Source organism: Salvelinus sp. IW2-2015, linkage group LG5 (genome assembly GCF_002910315.2).
Source record: "Salvelinus sp. IW2-2015 linkage group LG5, ASM291031v2, whole genome shotgun sequence".
Classification (NCBI taxonomy): Eukaryota; Metazoa; Chordata; class Actinopteri; order Salmoniformes; family Salmonidae; genus Salvelinus; species Salvelinus sp. IW2-2015.
In genome coordinates this window covers 14516179-14530805 of record NC_036844.1, presented here as the reverse complement: position 1 = coordinate 14530805, position 14627 = coordinate 14516179, and the positions used below count along the sequence as shown (strand labels likewise).

Genomic DNA, 14627 nt, shown 5'->3' with positions numbered 1-14627 from the left:
CTCTGCACCCAAAATGGCACCCTATTCCCTATTTAGTGAACTACATTTTTTAAGGAATACCTAGGATAAAGTAATCCTCCTAACCCCACCCCTCCCCCTTAAAAGAGTTAGATGCACTATTGTAAAGTGGTTGTTCCACTGGATTTCATAAGGTGAATGCACCAATTTGTAAGTCGCTCTGGATAAGAGCGTCTGCTAAATGACTTAAATGTAAATGTAAATGTACAGTGCCTTCAGAAAGTATTCAGACCCCTTGACTTTTGCCACATTTTGTTACGTTACAATCTAATTCTAAAATGTATGAAATAAATACAGTCTACACACAATGCAGTCTACACGCAATACCCATCAGCAGTCTACACACAATACCCCATAATGACAAAGCCAAAACAGTTTCTAAGAAATGTTAGCAAATGTATTAAAAATAAAAACAGAAATACCTTATTTACAAATATTCAACCATTCAGACCCTTTGCTATGAGACTCAAAAATGTTGTTCAGGTGTATCCTGTTTCCACTGATCATCCCTGAGATGTTTCTACAACTTCATTGGAGTCCACCTGTGGTAAATTCAATTGATTGGACATGATTGAAAGTGCATGTCAGAGCCATGAGGTCAAAGGAATTATCTGAAGAGACAGGTTTGTGTCAAGGCACAGACCTGTGGAAGGGTACCAAAACATTTCTGCAGCAATTGAAGGTCTCCAAGAACACAATGGCCTGCATCATTCTTAAATGGAAGAAGTTTGGAACCACCCGGCCAAACTGAGCAATCGGGGGAGAAGGGCCTTGGTCAGGGACATGACCAAGAACCCGATGGTCACTCTGACAAAGCTCCAGAGTTCCTCTGTGGAGATGGGAGAACCTTCCAGAAGGACAACCATCTCTGCAGCACTCCACCAATCATTCGCTTTCTGGTAGTGGCCAGATGGAAGCCACTCCTCAGTGGAGTTTGGTGTTTGCCAAAAGGCCCCTGAAGGACTCTCAGACCATGAGAAACAACATTATCTGGTCTGATGAAACCAAGATTGAACTCTTTGGCCTGAATGCCAAGCGTCACATCTGGAGGAAACCTGGCACCATCCCTGCGGTGAAGCATGGTGGTGACAGCATCATGCTGTGGGGGTGTTTTTCAGCGGCAGGGACTGGGAGACTAGTTAGGATCGAGGCAAAGGTGAACGGAGCAAAGTACAGATGAAAAACCCATCCAACCTGACAGAGCTCGAGAGGATCCGCAGAGAAGAATGGGAAAAACTCTCCAAATACAGGTGTGCCAAGCTTGTAGCGTCATACCCAAGAAGATTAAAGSCTGTAATCACTGCCAAAGACGCATCAACAAAGTACTGAGGAAAGGGTCTGAATACTTATATAAATGTGATATTTCAAAATGTCTAAAAACTAGTTTTGCTTTGTCATTATGGGGTATTTGTTGTAGATTGATGAGGGAAAAACATTTCATATTTTTTTAATTTTTAGAATAAGGCTGTAAAGTAAAAATGTTTGGAAAAAGTAATGGGGTCTGAATACTTTCCGAATGCACTGTAGGATGCAGCCTTGATTTGATAACAGAATGGCCCGCATACTCAATATGATCCTAATTACCACTTTAACGACAACGTTTAGATCCAGAAGTTTTTCGTCAGGTCACCTTCGTTCCAAATACAGTGTGCAGACTTTTCTGTATTTTTCATGTATCCTTTATGTACCCTGTCATTAGTACTTACCATTTCTCCCATTACTCCTGGAGGCCCTCGTTGACCAGGATCGCCTGTTGGCCCCTGGGTAAGATGTGAGAAGAGATGAATAGATAGAGAGATAGAGACAGACAGATAGCAACAGATCAGACAAACATGTAACTCACAACACAGAGGTCAAACAGTATAAATCAACACTTTTGCTGAGTGTGTAGACTAGAGAGAGAGAGAATTATCAGGCGTTCATCTCAACTACATTATGTCATGTAAACCAGTATTCATGTCATGTAAACCAGTATTCATCATCTGGGTATACTACCCAGATGATGAGACTCTTCACCACACCTAATGTAGGACCAAATATGCAGGGAAGGGGTCTCACTCACCTGTGGGCCTGGCTTCCCCATCTCCCCAGCTGGTCCTGGGGGTCCCTGCTCCCTCTGCAAGCAAACAGAGAACAGAACAGTGTCAGGAAAAACCATAATGCACCCTGCTGTATTCTATGACCGGTATACTCTATAAGACCCTAATTGTGTCCCAAATGGCACCCTATTCCTGTTATAGTGCAGTATTTTTGGCCAGGACCCATTTGACTCTGGTCGAAAGTAATGCATAGGGAATAGGGGGCCATTTGGGATGCATTCCCAGCCAGTCTAGTCCCAGTCATGGGAGCGATGTCCATTACTTACAGGCCAGCCAGCGCTGAGCAACTGGTAGAAAGAGGTTTTCTGGAAGAAACATGGAGACATGGCAGATTATTTCAAGTTTCACAAAGTCAGAATTCGTAAAAAAAAAAAAAAAAAAAGGAAATGTATATGGATTTACATAACAATTTTATTAATGCCTATGTTCCATCGTTCATATCATTGCCATCTTAAAGGGACATTTCACTCATAAATTAAAGTGCCTATGTTTTCAGATGCTTTCACAACATTGGTTGTGAACTGCAGATCCAGCTATACGCCTCAATCCCAAATGTCAAATTTCTTGGTTTTCCTGCTTTTATTCAGTGCCATATCCTCTCAAAACAAAGCACTGGTGCTAAAATAAAACATATTTTCATCATCCTCACTCAATAGATACTGCAGCACAGTATCAGTTCAAAGCCCAGTGTAACAAATCGCCCATCACTACTTTACTCTTACACCGCATCTTTATTCAATAATGTCCATGCAGTTTTTCATCACGCTGATCATCATGCCGTATTACACAGCCTGCAGCTGTGTTCAGACTCAGAGCAGGCAGGAAGATCAAACTGATGAGGGATGGCTGGAGCACGAGCTCACACGCACCAACAGTGTGGGGTCAAAGACTGTACAGCTAATCTGGGAAAACCTCTGGGGGAAAATAGGGTTGCAAAATTCAGGTAACGTTCCCCAAATTCCCAGGATTTCCAGAAATCTAAAACATTTTCCAGAAATAACTGTCAATTTAGGGAAAGTTACCRGTATTTTGCAAACCTACACAGGCAGTCTATAGGTTCATAGCATTAGACTGAATGTCCCCCTGGAGTTGGGGTAAGGCTAAGGTGGGAGTTGGGGAGAGGTTGTGTTACAGCTGGGGGTTGGGATTTAGGGGTGGAGTTGAGGTGTAACAGATTTCAGTTGGGTTTGGAGTGAGGTTCAGGTTCAGGTTAAGCGAGATAGGGTGACGTTGGGGTAGGATTCGGGGTGAAATGAGGGTTGTCAACTCACCTGAAAAGTAGCCCACTCCTCAACAGTGTTCTTCCACAGGTAGAAAGAGGGCAGGCCAGGTGGGCCGGGGGGGCCTGGATCCCCCTGTCGCCCTGCACGCCCCTCAGACCCCAGCTGGCCCTGTAAGAAATATAATAGGTATTAGTTACAATATCTACACCTAGAATAAACTGAAATGATACAGTCAGTCCTATTGGACTGTGAGAGAAAACAAATGTACAGGAGGACTTGGAGTCAAAGAGAGGCTGCAGAGGCTAGGGGTTTACAACTGTAAACACATTCATTATTATCTGTACTTCAGTCGTAAAAAAAAATCTGCTCGCGCTCTGATCCTATTGCAATTCCATAATTTAGTAGGACACAGTAAAGGTGCATTGAAATGTGAGTAGGTCAAGCAGACTAACCCAACATATAATCATAAAACCACCTCAAGCCATTCCAAAACGTCAACTCCTCTTACCTTGTCACCTTTGAACCCACGCAAGCCAGCGTGACCAGCAAAACCCTGGAGAACGTAAACAACAACAGAGAGAAAGAGAGAGAGAGATCACAGAACATGTGAGACATTCATTCAAGTTAATTCAGGGATGCAGTGGGGTGCAGAGGGACAGCCCTCTCAACTTCTCATATAGTTCCTGTATCATACAATCAAATGTGATGTAACCGCTGCCCTAGTAAGCTCAAGCTCAAGCTCAAGCTCAAGCACAACAACAAACAACTCATTGACTAACAGATGAATCCTAAAATCCAAATGAGTGTCGACAAAGAGCCCCCGAGGCATCATATCCATCTACAGCTTAATAGTACTGTAATAAACATTAACTACCAAATAGGTTACAACATCCGCCCTGTCCACTATTAACAGACTGAGACAGGCTGCCAGTCAGAGGAGAGCAGCTGACCCCAGTAAACCTTCCCTTTACCAGGGTTTCCACTGCAGCCCGCCTCCTATGAAAGCCAAAAGTCAGTACCTTTTAGAGGTCTTCCTGCCCACAGTTTAGATACTCATTAAGCCAGCTAAAAAGACAAGCTTTCAGAAGCCTAAAGAGCACAGCAATATGGCCATGCATTTAACCTTGGCCCCGCTGCCCTGTGGAAACTGTGGAAGCTGCAAAGCATACCACCGCAACCAACAAAATGGCTTCCTCTTAGTGGGGAGAAATAACAATCCAGCAACATCAACCATCACCAATCAACCACAAGGAATATGGTCCAGTACATTCAACACAAAAAAAAGGAGATTAATGTTTCTGGTCTTTTTAGTCAGCTATCATATGCAGTGCCCTCGGAAAGTATTCAGACCCCTTGACTTTTTCCCCCAAAAATTCTAATAGGGATAAAAAAAATAAAAAAAATCCTCAGCAATCTACACACAATACCCCATAATGACAAAGTGAAAAAAGGGTTTTCGAGATTTTTGCTAATTTATTACAAATAAAATACAGAAATACCTTATTTACATAAGCATTCAGACCCTTTGCTATGAGACTTGAAAATTCATCTTAGGTGCATCCTGTTTCCAATGATCATCCTTGAGATGTTTCTACAACTTGATTGGAGTCCACCTATGGTAAATTCAATTGATTGGACATGATTTGGAAAGGCACACACCTGTCTATATAAGGTCCCACAGTTGAATGTGCATGTCAGAGCAAAAACCAAGCCATGAGGTTGAAGGAATTGTCCGTAGAGATCCGAGACAGGATTGTGTTGAGGCACAGATCTGGGGAAGGGCACCAAAACATTTCTGCCGCATTGAAGGTCCCCAAGAACACAGTGGCCTCCATCATTCTTAAATGGAAGAAGTTTGGAACCACCAAGACTCTTCCTAGAGCTGGCCGCCCGGCCAAACTGAGCAATCGGGGGAGGTGACCAAAAACCCAATGGTCACTCTGACAGAGCTCTAGAGTTCCTCTGTGGAGATGGGAGAACCTTCCAGAAGGACACCCATCTCTGCAGCACTCCAACAATCAGGCCTTTATGGTAAAGTGGCCAGACGCAAGCCACTCCTCAGTAAAAGGCGCATGACAACCCGTATTGCTTTTTCCAAAAGGCACCTAAAGACTGTTAGACCACGAAAAACAAGATTCTCTGGTCTGATGAAACCAAGATTCAACTCTTTGGCCTGAATGCCAAACGTCACGTCTGGAGGAAACCTGGCACCATCCCTACGGTGAAGCATGGTGGTGGCAGCATCATGCTGTGGGGGTGTTTTTCAGTGGCAAGGACTGGGAGACTAGTCAGGATTGAGGCAAAGATGAATGGAGCAAAGTACAGAGAGATCATTGATGAAAACCTGCTCCAGAGTGCTCAGGACCTTCGACTGAAAATAGTTGTGCAGCAACGCTCCCCATCCAACCTGACAGAGCTTGAGAGGATCTGCAGAGAAGATTGAGAGAAACTCCCCAAATACAGGTGTGCTAAGCTGGTAGTGTCATACCTAAGAAGACTCAAGGCTTTAATTGATGCCAAAGTTGCTTCAACAAAGTAAATGTCAGCATGAGTCCGTAAAGCTTAGATAACACATAAGATTTACATGCAACAAGGATATAAAAATTCCATGGAATGCCATCTACGTCAGAGCTAGTAAGCCAGACCTATACATTGGTCGCAACGCACGCACGCACGCGCACACACACACGAAACACACACAGTACACACACACACACACACACACACACACCACGACCTTATTGAGTTGCTGAATAAGAGTTCACGTGCTTTCCACTTCTCCCCCTTCCCCCTGTCTCCCTTCCTTTGTACCCTGCCAACATGCTGTAATGTGTGTATGTGTGTGTGTGTGTATGTGTGTGTGTGGTGTGTGTGTGTGTGTGTGTGTGTGTGTGTGTGTGTGTGTGTGTGTGTGTTGTGTGTGTGTGTGTGTGTGTGTGTGTGTGTGTGTGTGTGTGTGTGTGTGTGTGTGTGTGTGTGTGTGTGTGTGCGGTGCGTGCGTGCGTGCGCACATGATGGGTCTGGCTATAGTCTGACGTAGAGGCATTCCATGGATTTTTATATCCTTGTTGCATGTAAATCTTATGTGTTATCTAAGCTTTACGGACTCATGCTGACATTTACTTTGTTGAAGCAACTTTGGCATCAATTAAAGCCTTGAGTCTTCTTAGGTATGACACTACCAGCTTAGCACACCTGTATTTGGGGAGTTTCTCTCAATCTTCTCTGCAGATCCTCTCAAGCTCTGTCAGGTTGGATGGGGAGCGTTGCTGCACAACTTTTTTCAGTCGAAGGTCCTGAGACATCCTGGAGCAGGTTTTCATCAATGATCTCTCTGTACTTGTCCATTCATCTTTGCCTCAATCCTGACTAGTCTCCCAGTCCTTGCCACTGAAAAACACCCCACAGCATGATGCTGCCACCACCATGCTTCACCGTAGGGATGGTGCCAGGTTTCTCCAGACGTGACGTTTGGCATTCAGGCCAAAGAGTTGAATCTTGGTTTCATCAGACCAGAGAATCTTGTTTTTCGTGGTCTAACAGTCTTTAGGTGCCTTTTGGAAAAAGCAATACGGGTTGTCATGCGCCTTTTACTGAGGAGTGGCTTGCGTCTGGCCACTTTACATAAAGGCCTGATTGTTGGAGTGCTGCAGAGATGGTGTTCCTTCTGGAAGGTTCTCCATCTCACAGAGGAACTCTAGAGCTCTGTCAGAGTGACCATTGGGTTTTTGGTCACCTCCCCCGATTGCTCAGTTTGGCCGGGCGGCCAGCTCTAGGAAGAGTCTTGGTGGTTCCAAACTTCTTCCATTTAAGAATGATGGAGGCCACTGTGTTCTTGGGGACCTTCAATGCGGCAGAAATGTTTGGTGCCCTTCCCCAGATCTGTGCCCTCACACAATCCTGTCTCGGATCTCTACGGACAATTCCTTCAACCTCATGGCTTGGTTTTTGCTCTGACATGCACATTCAACTGTGGGACCTTATATAGACAGGTGTGTGCCTTTCCAAATCATGTCCAATCATTGAATTTACCATAGGTGGACTCAATCAAGTTGTAGAAACATCTCAAGGATGATCATTGGAAACAGGATGCACCTAAGATGAATTTTCAAGTCTCATAGCAAAGGGTCTGAATGCTTATGTAAATAAGGTATTTCTGTATTTTATTTGTAATAAATTAGCAAAATCTCGAAAAACCCTTTTCACTTTTCATTACTCCGCAAACCTTTGTCTCCCCCCCCTCTTTCTGTCCACTTGTTTTTTCCGCCTCCCCCTCTCTGCCCCGTGTTCAGTCATGTAGTGAGTCGTAAGCCTGAAACACATAAGATTACATGCCACAAGGATATAAAAATTCAGGAATGCATCTACGTCAGAGCTATAGCCAGACCTATCATTGTCGCACGCACTAGCAGATTATACGCACGCGCACAACAACACACACACAACAGTGATTGCCACACACAAAGTTCAGCTGACACACACACACACCACTAACACACACATCTCACACCAACACCACACAGCACACATATTATTCACACACACACGACAACAACACACAACACACACACACATACACCATAACACAATACACACATCACACATATCAGCAATGTTTGGTCAGTGAGTACAAGTATCTGGGGTTGATGACTAATGTTTGTTTTATTACAATGTGTCTGTTAAGTAAATAGCTAACCATATGAATCGTGCCCTTGGCCCCATCATTGCAAAGTCTAAAGCCATGGGTGGCCTACCATTTAAATGTTTAATTAAACTGTTCCATTCATTGGTGCTACCTATTATTACGGTACTTGTGCTGCAACAATATGGGGGCACTGAAATTATACTTGTGTTAACGCTGTTTTAACCATGCCTGCAGATTTGAACTTGGTGTAGGTAAATACATGACAAATGCTGCTATTCAAGGCGATATGGGCTGGAAAACTATATGGCATCACCAGTCGCTATATATATATTTTTAAATTGGCAGATGAACGTCAAATGAACATCTATGTAAAAGTGTATTTTTTTTACGGCTTGCGATGCTGCTACTGCAAATATTTTTTGTTCATATACCATTTCAAAGCCTTTTATTACTTCATCSATATGACTCGACACCGATACAGACAAAGTGTCCTCTAGAAATGAACGTAGTACTTTTGAATCAGAACTTTTAGAGAGCAATGAACTAAAATGTTACTAACYGATAAACAAACCTGAAAGTAAAACTGTGCAACTACTGCCTTTTTCAATGCACTTTTGGGATATAACCTTATGTACGTACTGTTTAATCCAAGCAATATAGAAGCGCGTTTGCTAAATTTAGATGTCAAATGGCCCCTCTCGCTATCGAGACTGGGCGATACACAAACACTCTCATAGATAAATGTGTATGTACTTTGGTTCCATTGATACTTAAGCTCATGCCTTACTGTGGGTTATACAATGAAATTAGGGATTACCTTTTTTGTCAGCTGTCCAGCCAAAATGAAAATTTTAACGGTCTTGATGAACATAATAAACTATGTGAAATGTTATCAGGTAACTATAATGTAAATGCCTGTGCCAAAGCCTGTCATCTTATCCTCCAACGGAGACATTTTTAGTGCCTAATTATTAGTGCTATTGTCCTTTAATCCACTGTATTTTGGGGGGTTTATGCATACATGTATATAGATTACAGTACCAGTCAAAAGTTTGAACACATCTACTCATTCCAGGGTTTTTCTTAATTTGTACTATTTTCTATATTGTAGAATAATAGTGAAGACATCAAAACTATGAAATAACACATATGGAACCATGTAGTAACCAACATTTTTTTAAACKAATCTAATTATATTTTAGCTGTCATCAAGGCAGAGTGTGCAAAGCTGTCAACAAGGCAAAGGGTGGCTACTCTGAAATTTTTTCAAATATAAAATATTTTTTGATTTGTTTAACACTTTTTTGGTTTCTACATGATTCCATGTGTTATTTCATAGTTTAGAAAATAGTACAAATAAATAAAACCCCTGGAATGAGTACGTGTTTCCAAACTTTTGACTGATACTGTATGTCTGTACTATTATAGATGACCACTCAATTTGAGTGTATGTGTACAAATGTGTACAAAAAAAATCTGTATTTCGTATTATCGTATCATTGTTCAAACTCTAAACTCTATATCACCATGGCCAGGAGCRTATGAGACCATAATGTATTCTTGCTTTCCAGGAGAAGGTGCTTCATTACTGTAGTCTTCCCCACTGCAGAGCCTTTTACTCTTCATTCATGTTCTCTACAGCCGGGATTAATCACAGTAATGGTGTCGAGTGATCCCAGGCCTTTATAACAGACAGATAGCCAGGCTGAAGCTCCAGGACCAAGCCAGACTGGGCCAGATGTTGCTCCATCTGGGTCTGGTTCTGAAGGATCTAAGTGGTCCGGCCCGGTCTTGTAAACCAGGCAAACCTCTGATTGGGCCGGATAGCAGAGCTTCATGCCCCCTCCACCAATTAAAGAGGCTTGTTGATGTGATTGCTGTGACTAATGCGGTAATGAAGGCATTGACACTTGGTGCCATTTGGAGCTGTGGAGTTGCTAATGTGAAGAGAGGAATATGAAAAATATCAGAAGACTCTTACCTCCTTTCCTGGGGGCCCCATTCTGCCTGGGGGCCCTCTCTGGACCCTATACATCTGGCCATCAGAGCCCAGAACCAGGTCCCCTTCTCTGGATACGATGGTCACAGTGCCTGGGCGTTCTGGTCCTCGTTCCACAGTGATAGCACAGTCAGGGTTTGGGTCAGGCTGGGTGGGGATGTGTGTGGTGGGTCTCCTCTCCTCAGTCACAGCTTCTAGAGGGGGGGCAGGGGGCACTGAGGTGGGGGCGAGGGCGGTCCGTAAGGGGGTCTGGGGCCCCTCCACCTCCTGCCTCAGCAGGTTAAAGTCTGGGTGCTCCGGGTCCAGGGGGGTCTTTATTGGAGTCTTAACAATGGAAGGCTTCTTCGAGGAAAACTCAGGATCCAAATCAATAATGCTGTCATCCCAGGGTTTCCCGGGAAACAGGCCGATGCCCCTCCCTCCAGAGTCTGCCGTCTTCTTGTCCATGGTGATGTTCTCGTCCAGGAGTTTGGAGGAGGGCTCAGGCTTGCCCTCATGGCTGCATTTAGGGCCCTGCCTGCTGGGTTTCCACTGAGGATTAAGGTGCCCCCCGTGGAGATTTGGATCAGCCAGATCTGTGTCTTCATCCACCACAAAGACGTCTCCTCGTCCCACCATACCTTTCTGGTGGGGACCCCATGTCCCGTCCCCACGCTGACTCCCAGTCTGCCCAAACACATCCTATGGAGACACAACACAAACACAATTTATGAATTCTGGTGCTGAATAGGAATATACACTGAGAGTACAAAACAGTAGGTACACCTTCGTAATATGGAGTTGCACCCACTTTTGCCCCCCTTTTGGACCCCCTTTTGCACTTGGTGTCCTTTGGCTGGTGGACCATTCTTGATACACATGGGAAACTGTTGATCGTGAAAAGCCCACCAGCATTGCAGATCTTGACATACTCAAACCGGTGCAACTGGCACCGACTACCATACCCCGTTCAAAGGCACTTAAATATTTTGTCTTTCTTGTCCATTTACCCTCTGAATGACACACATACACAATCCATGCCTCAATTGTATCAAGGCATAAAATGTTTTTTTTTACCTGTCTCCTCCCCTTCATCTACACTGATTGGAGTGGATTTAGCAGGTGACATCTGTCACGTTGTTCGTAATAATGATGGTCGGACCAAGGCGCAGCGTACGTAGAGTTCCACATACTTCTAATGAATGAAGTGAAACTTAAGCAAATACAAAACAAATAAAGAATAAACTAACCGTGACGACAATGCAGTGCTAACAGGCAACTAAACATAAACAATAACCCATAACCCAAAAGTGGAAAAAATGCTACTTAAGTAGCAGACCGTGGACCGTCTCAGGAGGTTCCGGACCGCGGACCGTCTCAGGAGGTTCCGGACTGTAGACCGTCTCAGGAAGTTCCGGACTGTAGACCGTCTCAGAAGGTTCCGGACTGTGAAACGTCGCCGGAAGCTCTGGACTGGGAACTGTCGCCGGAAGCTCTGGACTGGGAACTGTCGCCAGAAGCTCTGGACTGGGAACTGTCGCTGGAAGCTCTGGACTGGGAACTGTTGCCGGAAGCTCTGGACTGGGAACTGTCGCCGGAAGCTCTGTACTGGGTATCGTCGCAGGAAGCCTGGTGCGTGGGGCCGGCACTGGTGGTACCAGGCTGGTGACACGCACCTCAGGGCTAGTGCGAGGAYCAGGTACATGATGTACTGGACTGGGGAGGCGCACTGGAGGCCTAATGCGTGGGGCCGGTACAMGTGGCACCGGACTAGTGACACGCACTTCAGGGCGAGTGCGAGGAGCAGGAACAGGACGCACCTGACTGGGAAAGCGAACTTGAGGGAGAGTGCAAGGAGCAGGCACAGGACGTACCGGACTGGGGACACGCACTTGAGGGAGAGTGCGAGGAGCAGGAACAGGACACACCTGACTGGGAAAGCGCACTTGAGGGNACACGCACTTGAGGGAGAGTGCGAGGAGCAGGAACAGGACACACCTGACTGGGAAAGCGCACTTGAGGGAGAGTGCGAGGAGCAGGCACAGGACGTACCGGACTGGGGACACGCACTTGAGGGAGAGTGCGAGGAGCAGGATCAGGACGCACCTGACTGGGAAAGCGCACTTGAGGGAGAGTGCGAGGAGCAGGCACAGGACGTACCGGGCTGTGGAGACGTACTGGAGACCTGGTGCATATAGCCGGCATCAATGGTACCGGAACTTTAACACACTTCGCACGGCAAGTGCGAGGAGCTGGCACAGGACGTACTGGGCTGTGAAGGTGAGCTGGCACAGGACGTACTGGGCTGTGAAGGTGCACTGGAGACCTGGTGCGTATAGCCGGCATCAATTATTCCGGAACTTTAACACACTTCTCAGGACGAGTACGGGGAGCTGACTCAGGTGGCACCAAACTGACAACACGTTCCTTTAGGCAAAATCCGTGCATCCTCCACCAACTCAACAACTCTCTCATTTCTCTCTCCTCCAAATTCTTCTTCTTCTCCCAGACTGGCTCTGGTTCACTCCTCGGCTCCACCGACTGCTTCATGTGCCCCCCCCCATTTTTTTTTATTGGGGTTTCTGTGGCCTTCCTCCCCAACTTCGTCGCTGTCGCTTCTTCGCTGCTCCGCCTGCTTCCATGGCAGGCTCTTCTCTCCTGCCATTATGTCGTCCCAAGTCCAGGATGTTCTCTCCCTAATCTCCTCCAAAGACCAGGATGCCATTACCTCCCGGGCACGCTGCTTGGTCCTTTGTAGATGGGATATTCTGTCAAGTTGTTCGTAATAATMATGGACATATATGTTTTGCATAAGATATGTGAAATACAGTGACTTCAGCACCCATATCTAGTAAAAAAAAAATTACTGCAAAATACATCTATTTTTTACACACCAATGTGTCAGAGGAAACACCGTACACCTGGCAACCTGGTCAGCGTGCACTGCGCCCGGCCCGAGTCGCTAGTGCGCGATGAGACAAGGATTTCCCTGCCGGCCAAACCCTCCCTAACCCGGACGACGCTGAGCCAATTGTGCGCAGCCCAATGGGCCTCCCGGTCGCGGCCGGCTGCGACAGAGCCTGGGCTCGAACCCAGAATCTCTGGTTGCACAGCTAGCACTGCGATGCAGTGCCTTAGACCACTGCTCCACCCGGGAGGCATTACTGCAAAATTGTTAACCATAATGTTCACATATATTCCATCCGAATTCATATGTACACCAGCTGAGATGGGACGTAAGAGGGAGTCTGTTAGTTTTCCTCCACAGCATCCAGCCAACTCTGCTGCCGAGTCGGAGAGAGCTTTTTAATTTCTGCCCAAACATTGTGTCGTTGGGGCTGTTGTCTTGATTCCATTTTCCCTTAGACAGACCCTTCTTCTCCTGGCCACTTGAAAGCACGTTTTCTTTTCCGACATTCTCATTGCCAGTGACCAGAGATTCCGCAATAATGACATACACCAGGTTTCTCTTTTACTGAACGATAATGTTGTTGGTTTCACTTGGAACCGGCACAACTCTGATACCCACGTCTGGTGGATGCTTAAACGTTTTTGACCATTCATCCAGATGCTGATTTATGTGTGATTACGGTCTCTAGAAGTTTATCTTTACTTCCTTTTACAGCCTGTGTTCTGGTTGGCCGAAGACATCGTTTGTCACTGCTGTCAGAATCTGTTGACTCAAAGCCAGGCAGTGCTGACCAGATGCTTGAAACCTGATCTGCCTTGCACAACTCAGTGTGAGAATAGATAGATTGGAGACCAGAATTTCTCCTTTTAAGGCTTTCAAACTATCCTTATCTCTCTGCAATGTCATCATATTATTATTTATCCCCAATATATACAGTTGACGTTCGGAAGTTTACATACACCTTAGCCAAATACATTTAAACTCAGTTTTTCACAATTCCTGACATTTAATCCGAGTAAAAATTCCCTGTCTTAGGTCAGTTAGGATCACCACTTCATTTTAAGAATGTGAAATGTCAGAATAATAGTAGAGAGAATGATTTAATTCAGCTTTAATTTCTTTCATCACATTCCCAGTGGGTCAGAAGTTTACATACAGTCAATTTGTATTTGGTAGCATTGCCTTTAAATTGTTTAACTTGGGTCAAACGTTTCAGGTAGCCTTCCACAAGCTGCCCACAATAAGTTGGGTGAATTTTGGCCCACTCCTCCTGACAGAGCTGTTGTAACTGAGTCAGGTTTGTAGGCCTCCTTGCTCGCAAACGCTTTTTCAGTTCTGCACACAACTTTTCTATAAGATTGAGGTCAGGGCTTTGTGATGTCCACTCCAATACCTTGACTTTGTTGTCCTTAAGCCATTTTGCCACAACTTTGGAAGTATGCTTGGGGTCATTGTACATTTGGAAGACCCATTTGTGACCAAGCTTTAACTTCCTGACTGATATCTTGAGATGTTGCTTCAGGACTGCCCGTTCCATGATCTTGCCATCACGCTTGACAACTCCGTTGTGTCCTCCTCCCAGAGCGCTAAGAACCTTGGCGTGATCCTGGACAACACCCTGTCGTTCTCAACCAACATCAAGGCGGTGACCCGTTCCTGTAGGTTCATGCTCTACAACATTCGCAGAGTACGACCCTGCCTCACACAGGAAGCGGCGCAGGTCCTAATCCAGGCACTTGTCATCTCCCGTCTG

General features: G+C 45.4%; 1 protein-coding gene across 1 annotated transcript in view; it reads right to left on the bottom strand.

Annotated features, from left to right (window-relative positions):
* Nucleotides 1–14627, bottom strand: part of LOC111964505 (collagen alpha-2(I) chain-like) — a 131438-nt gene that overhangs the window by 33554 nt on the left and 83257 nt on the right. Inside the window, exons 7-12 of the mRNA XM_070443566.1 lie at nt 9967–10665; nt 3849–3893; nt 3389–3508; nt 2384–2422; nt 2081–2134; nt 1725–1778 (exon numbers count right to left, since the gene is read on the bottom strand). Of these exons, the coding sequence (XP_070299667.1) occupies nt 1725–1778; nt 2081–2134; nt 2384–2422; nt 3389–3508; nt 3849–3893; nt 9967–10665 (1011 nt within the window). The remainder of the gene's footprint in view (nt 1–1724; nt 1779–2080; nt 2135–2383; nt 2423–3388; nt 3509–3848; nt 3894–9966; nt 10666–14627) is intronic.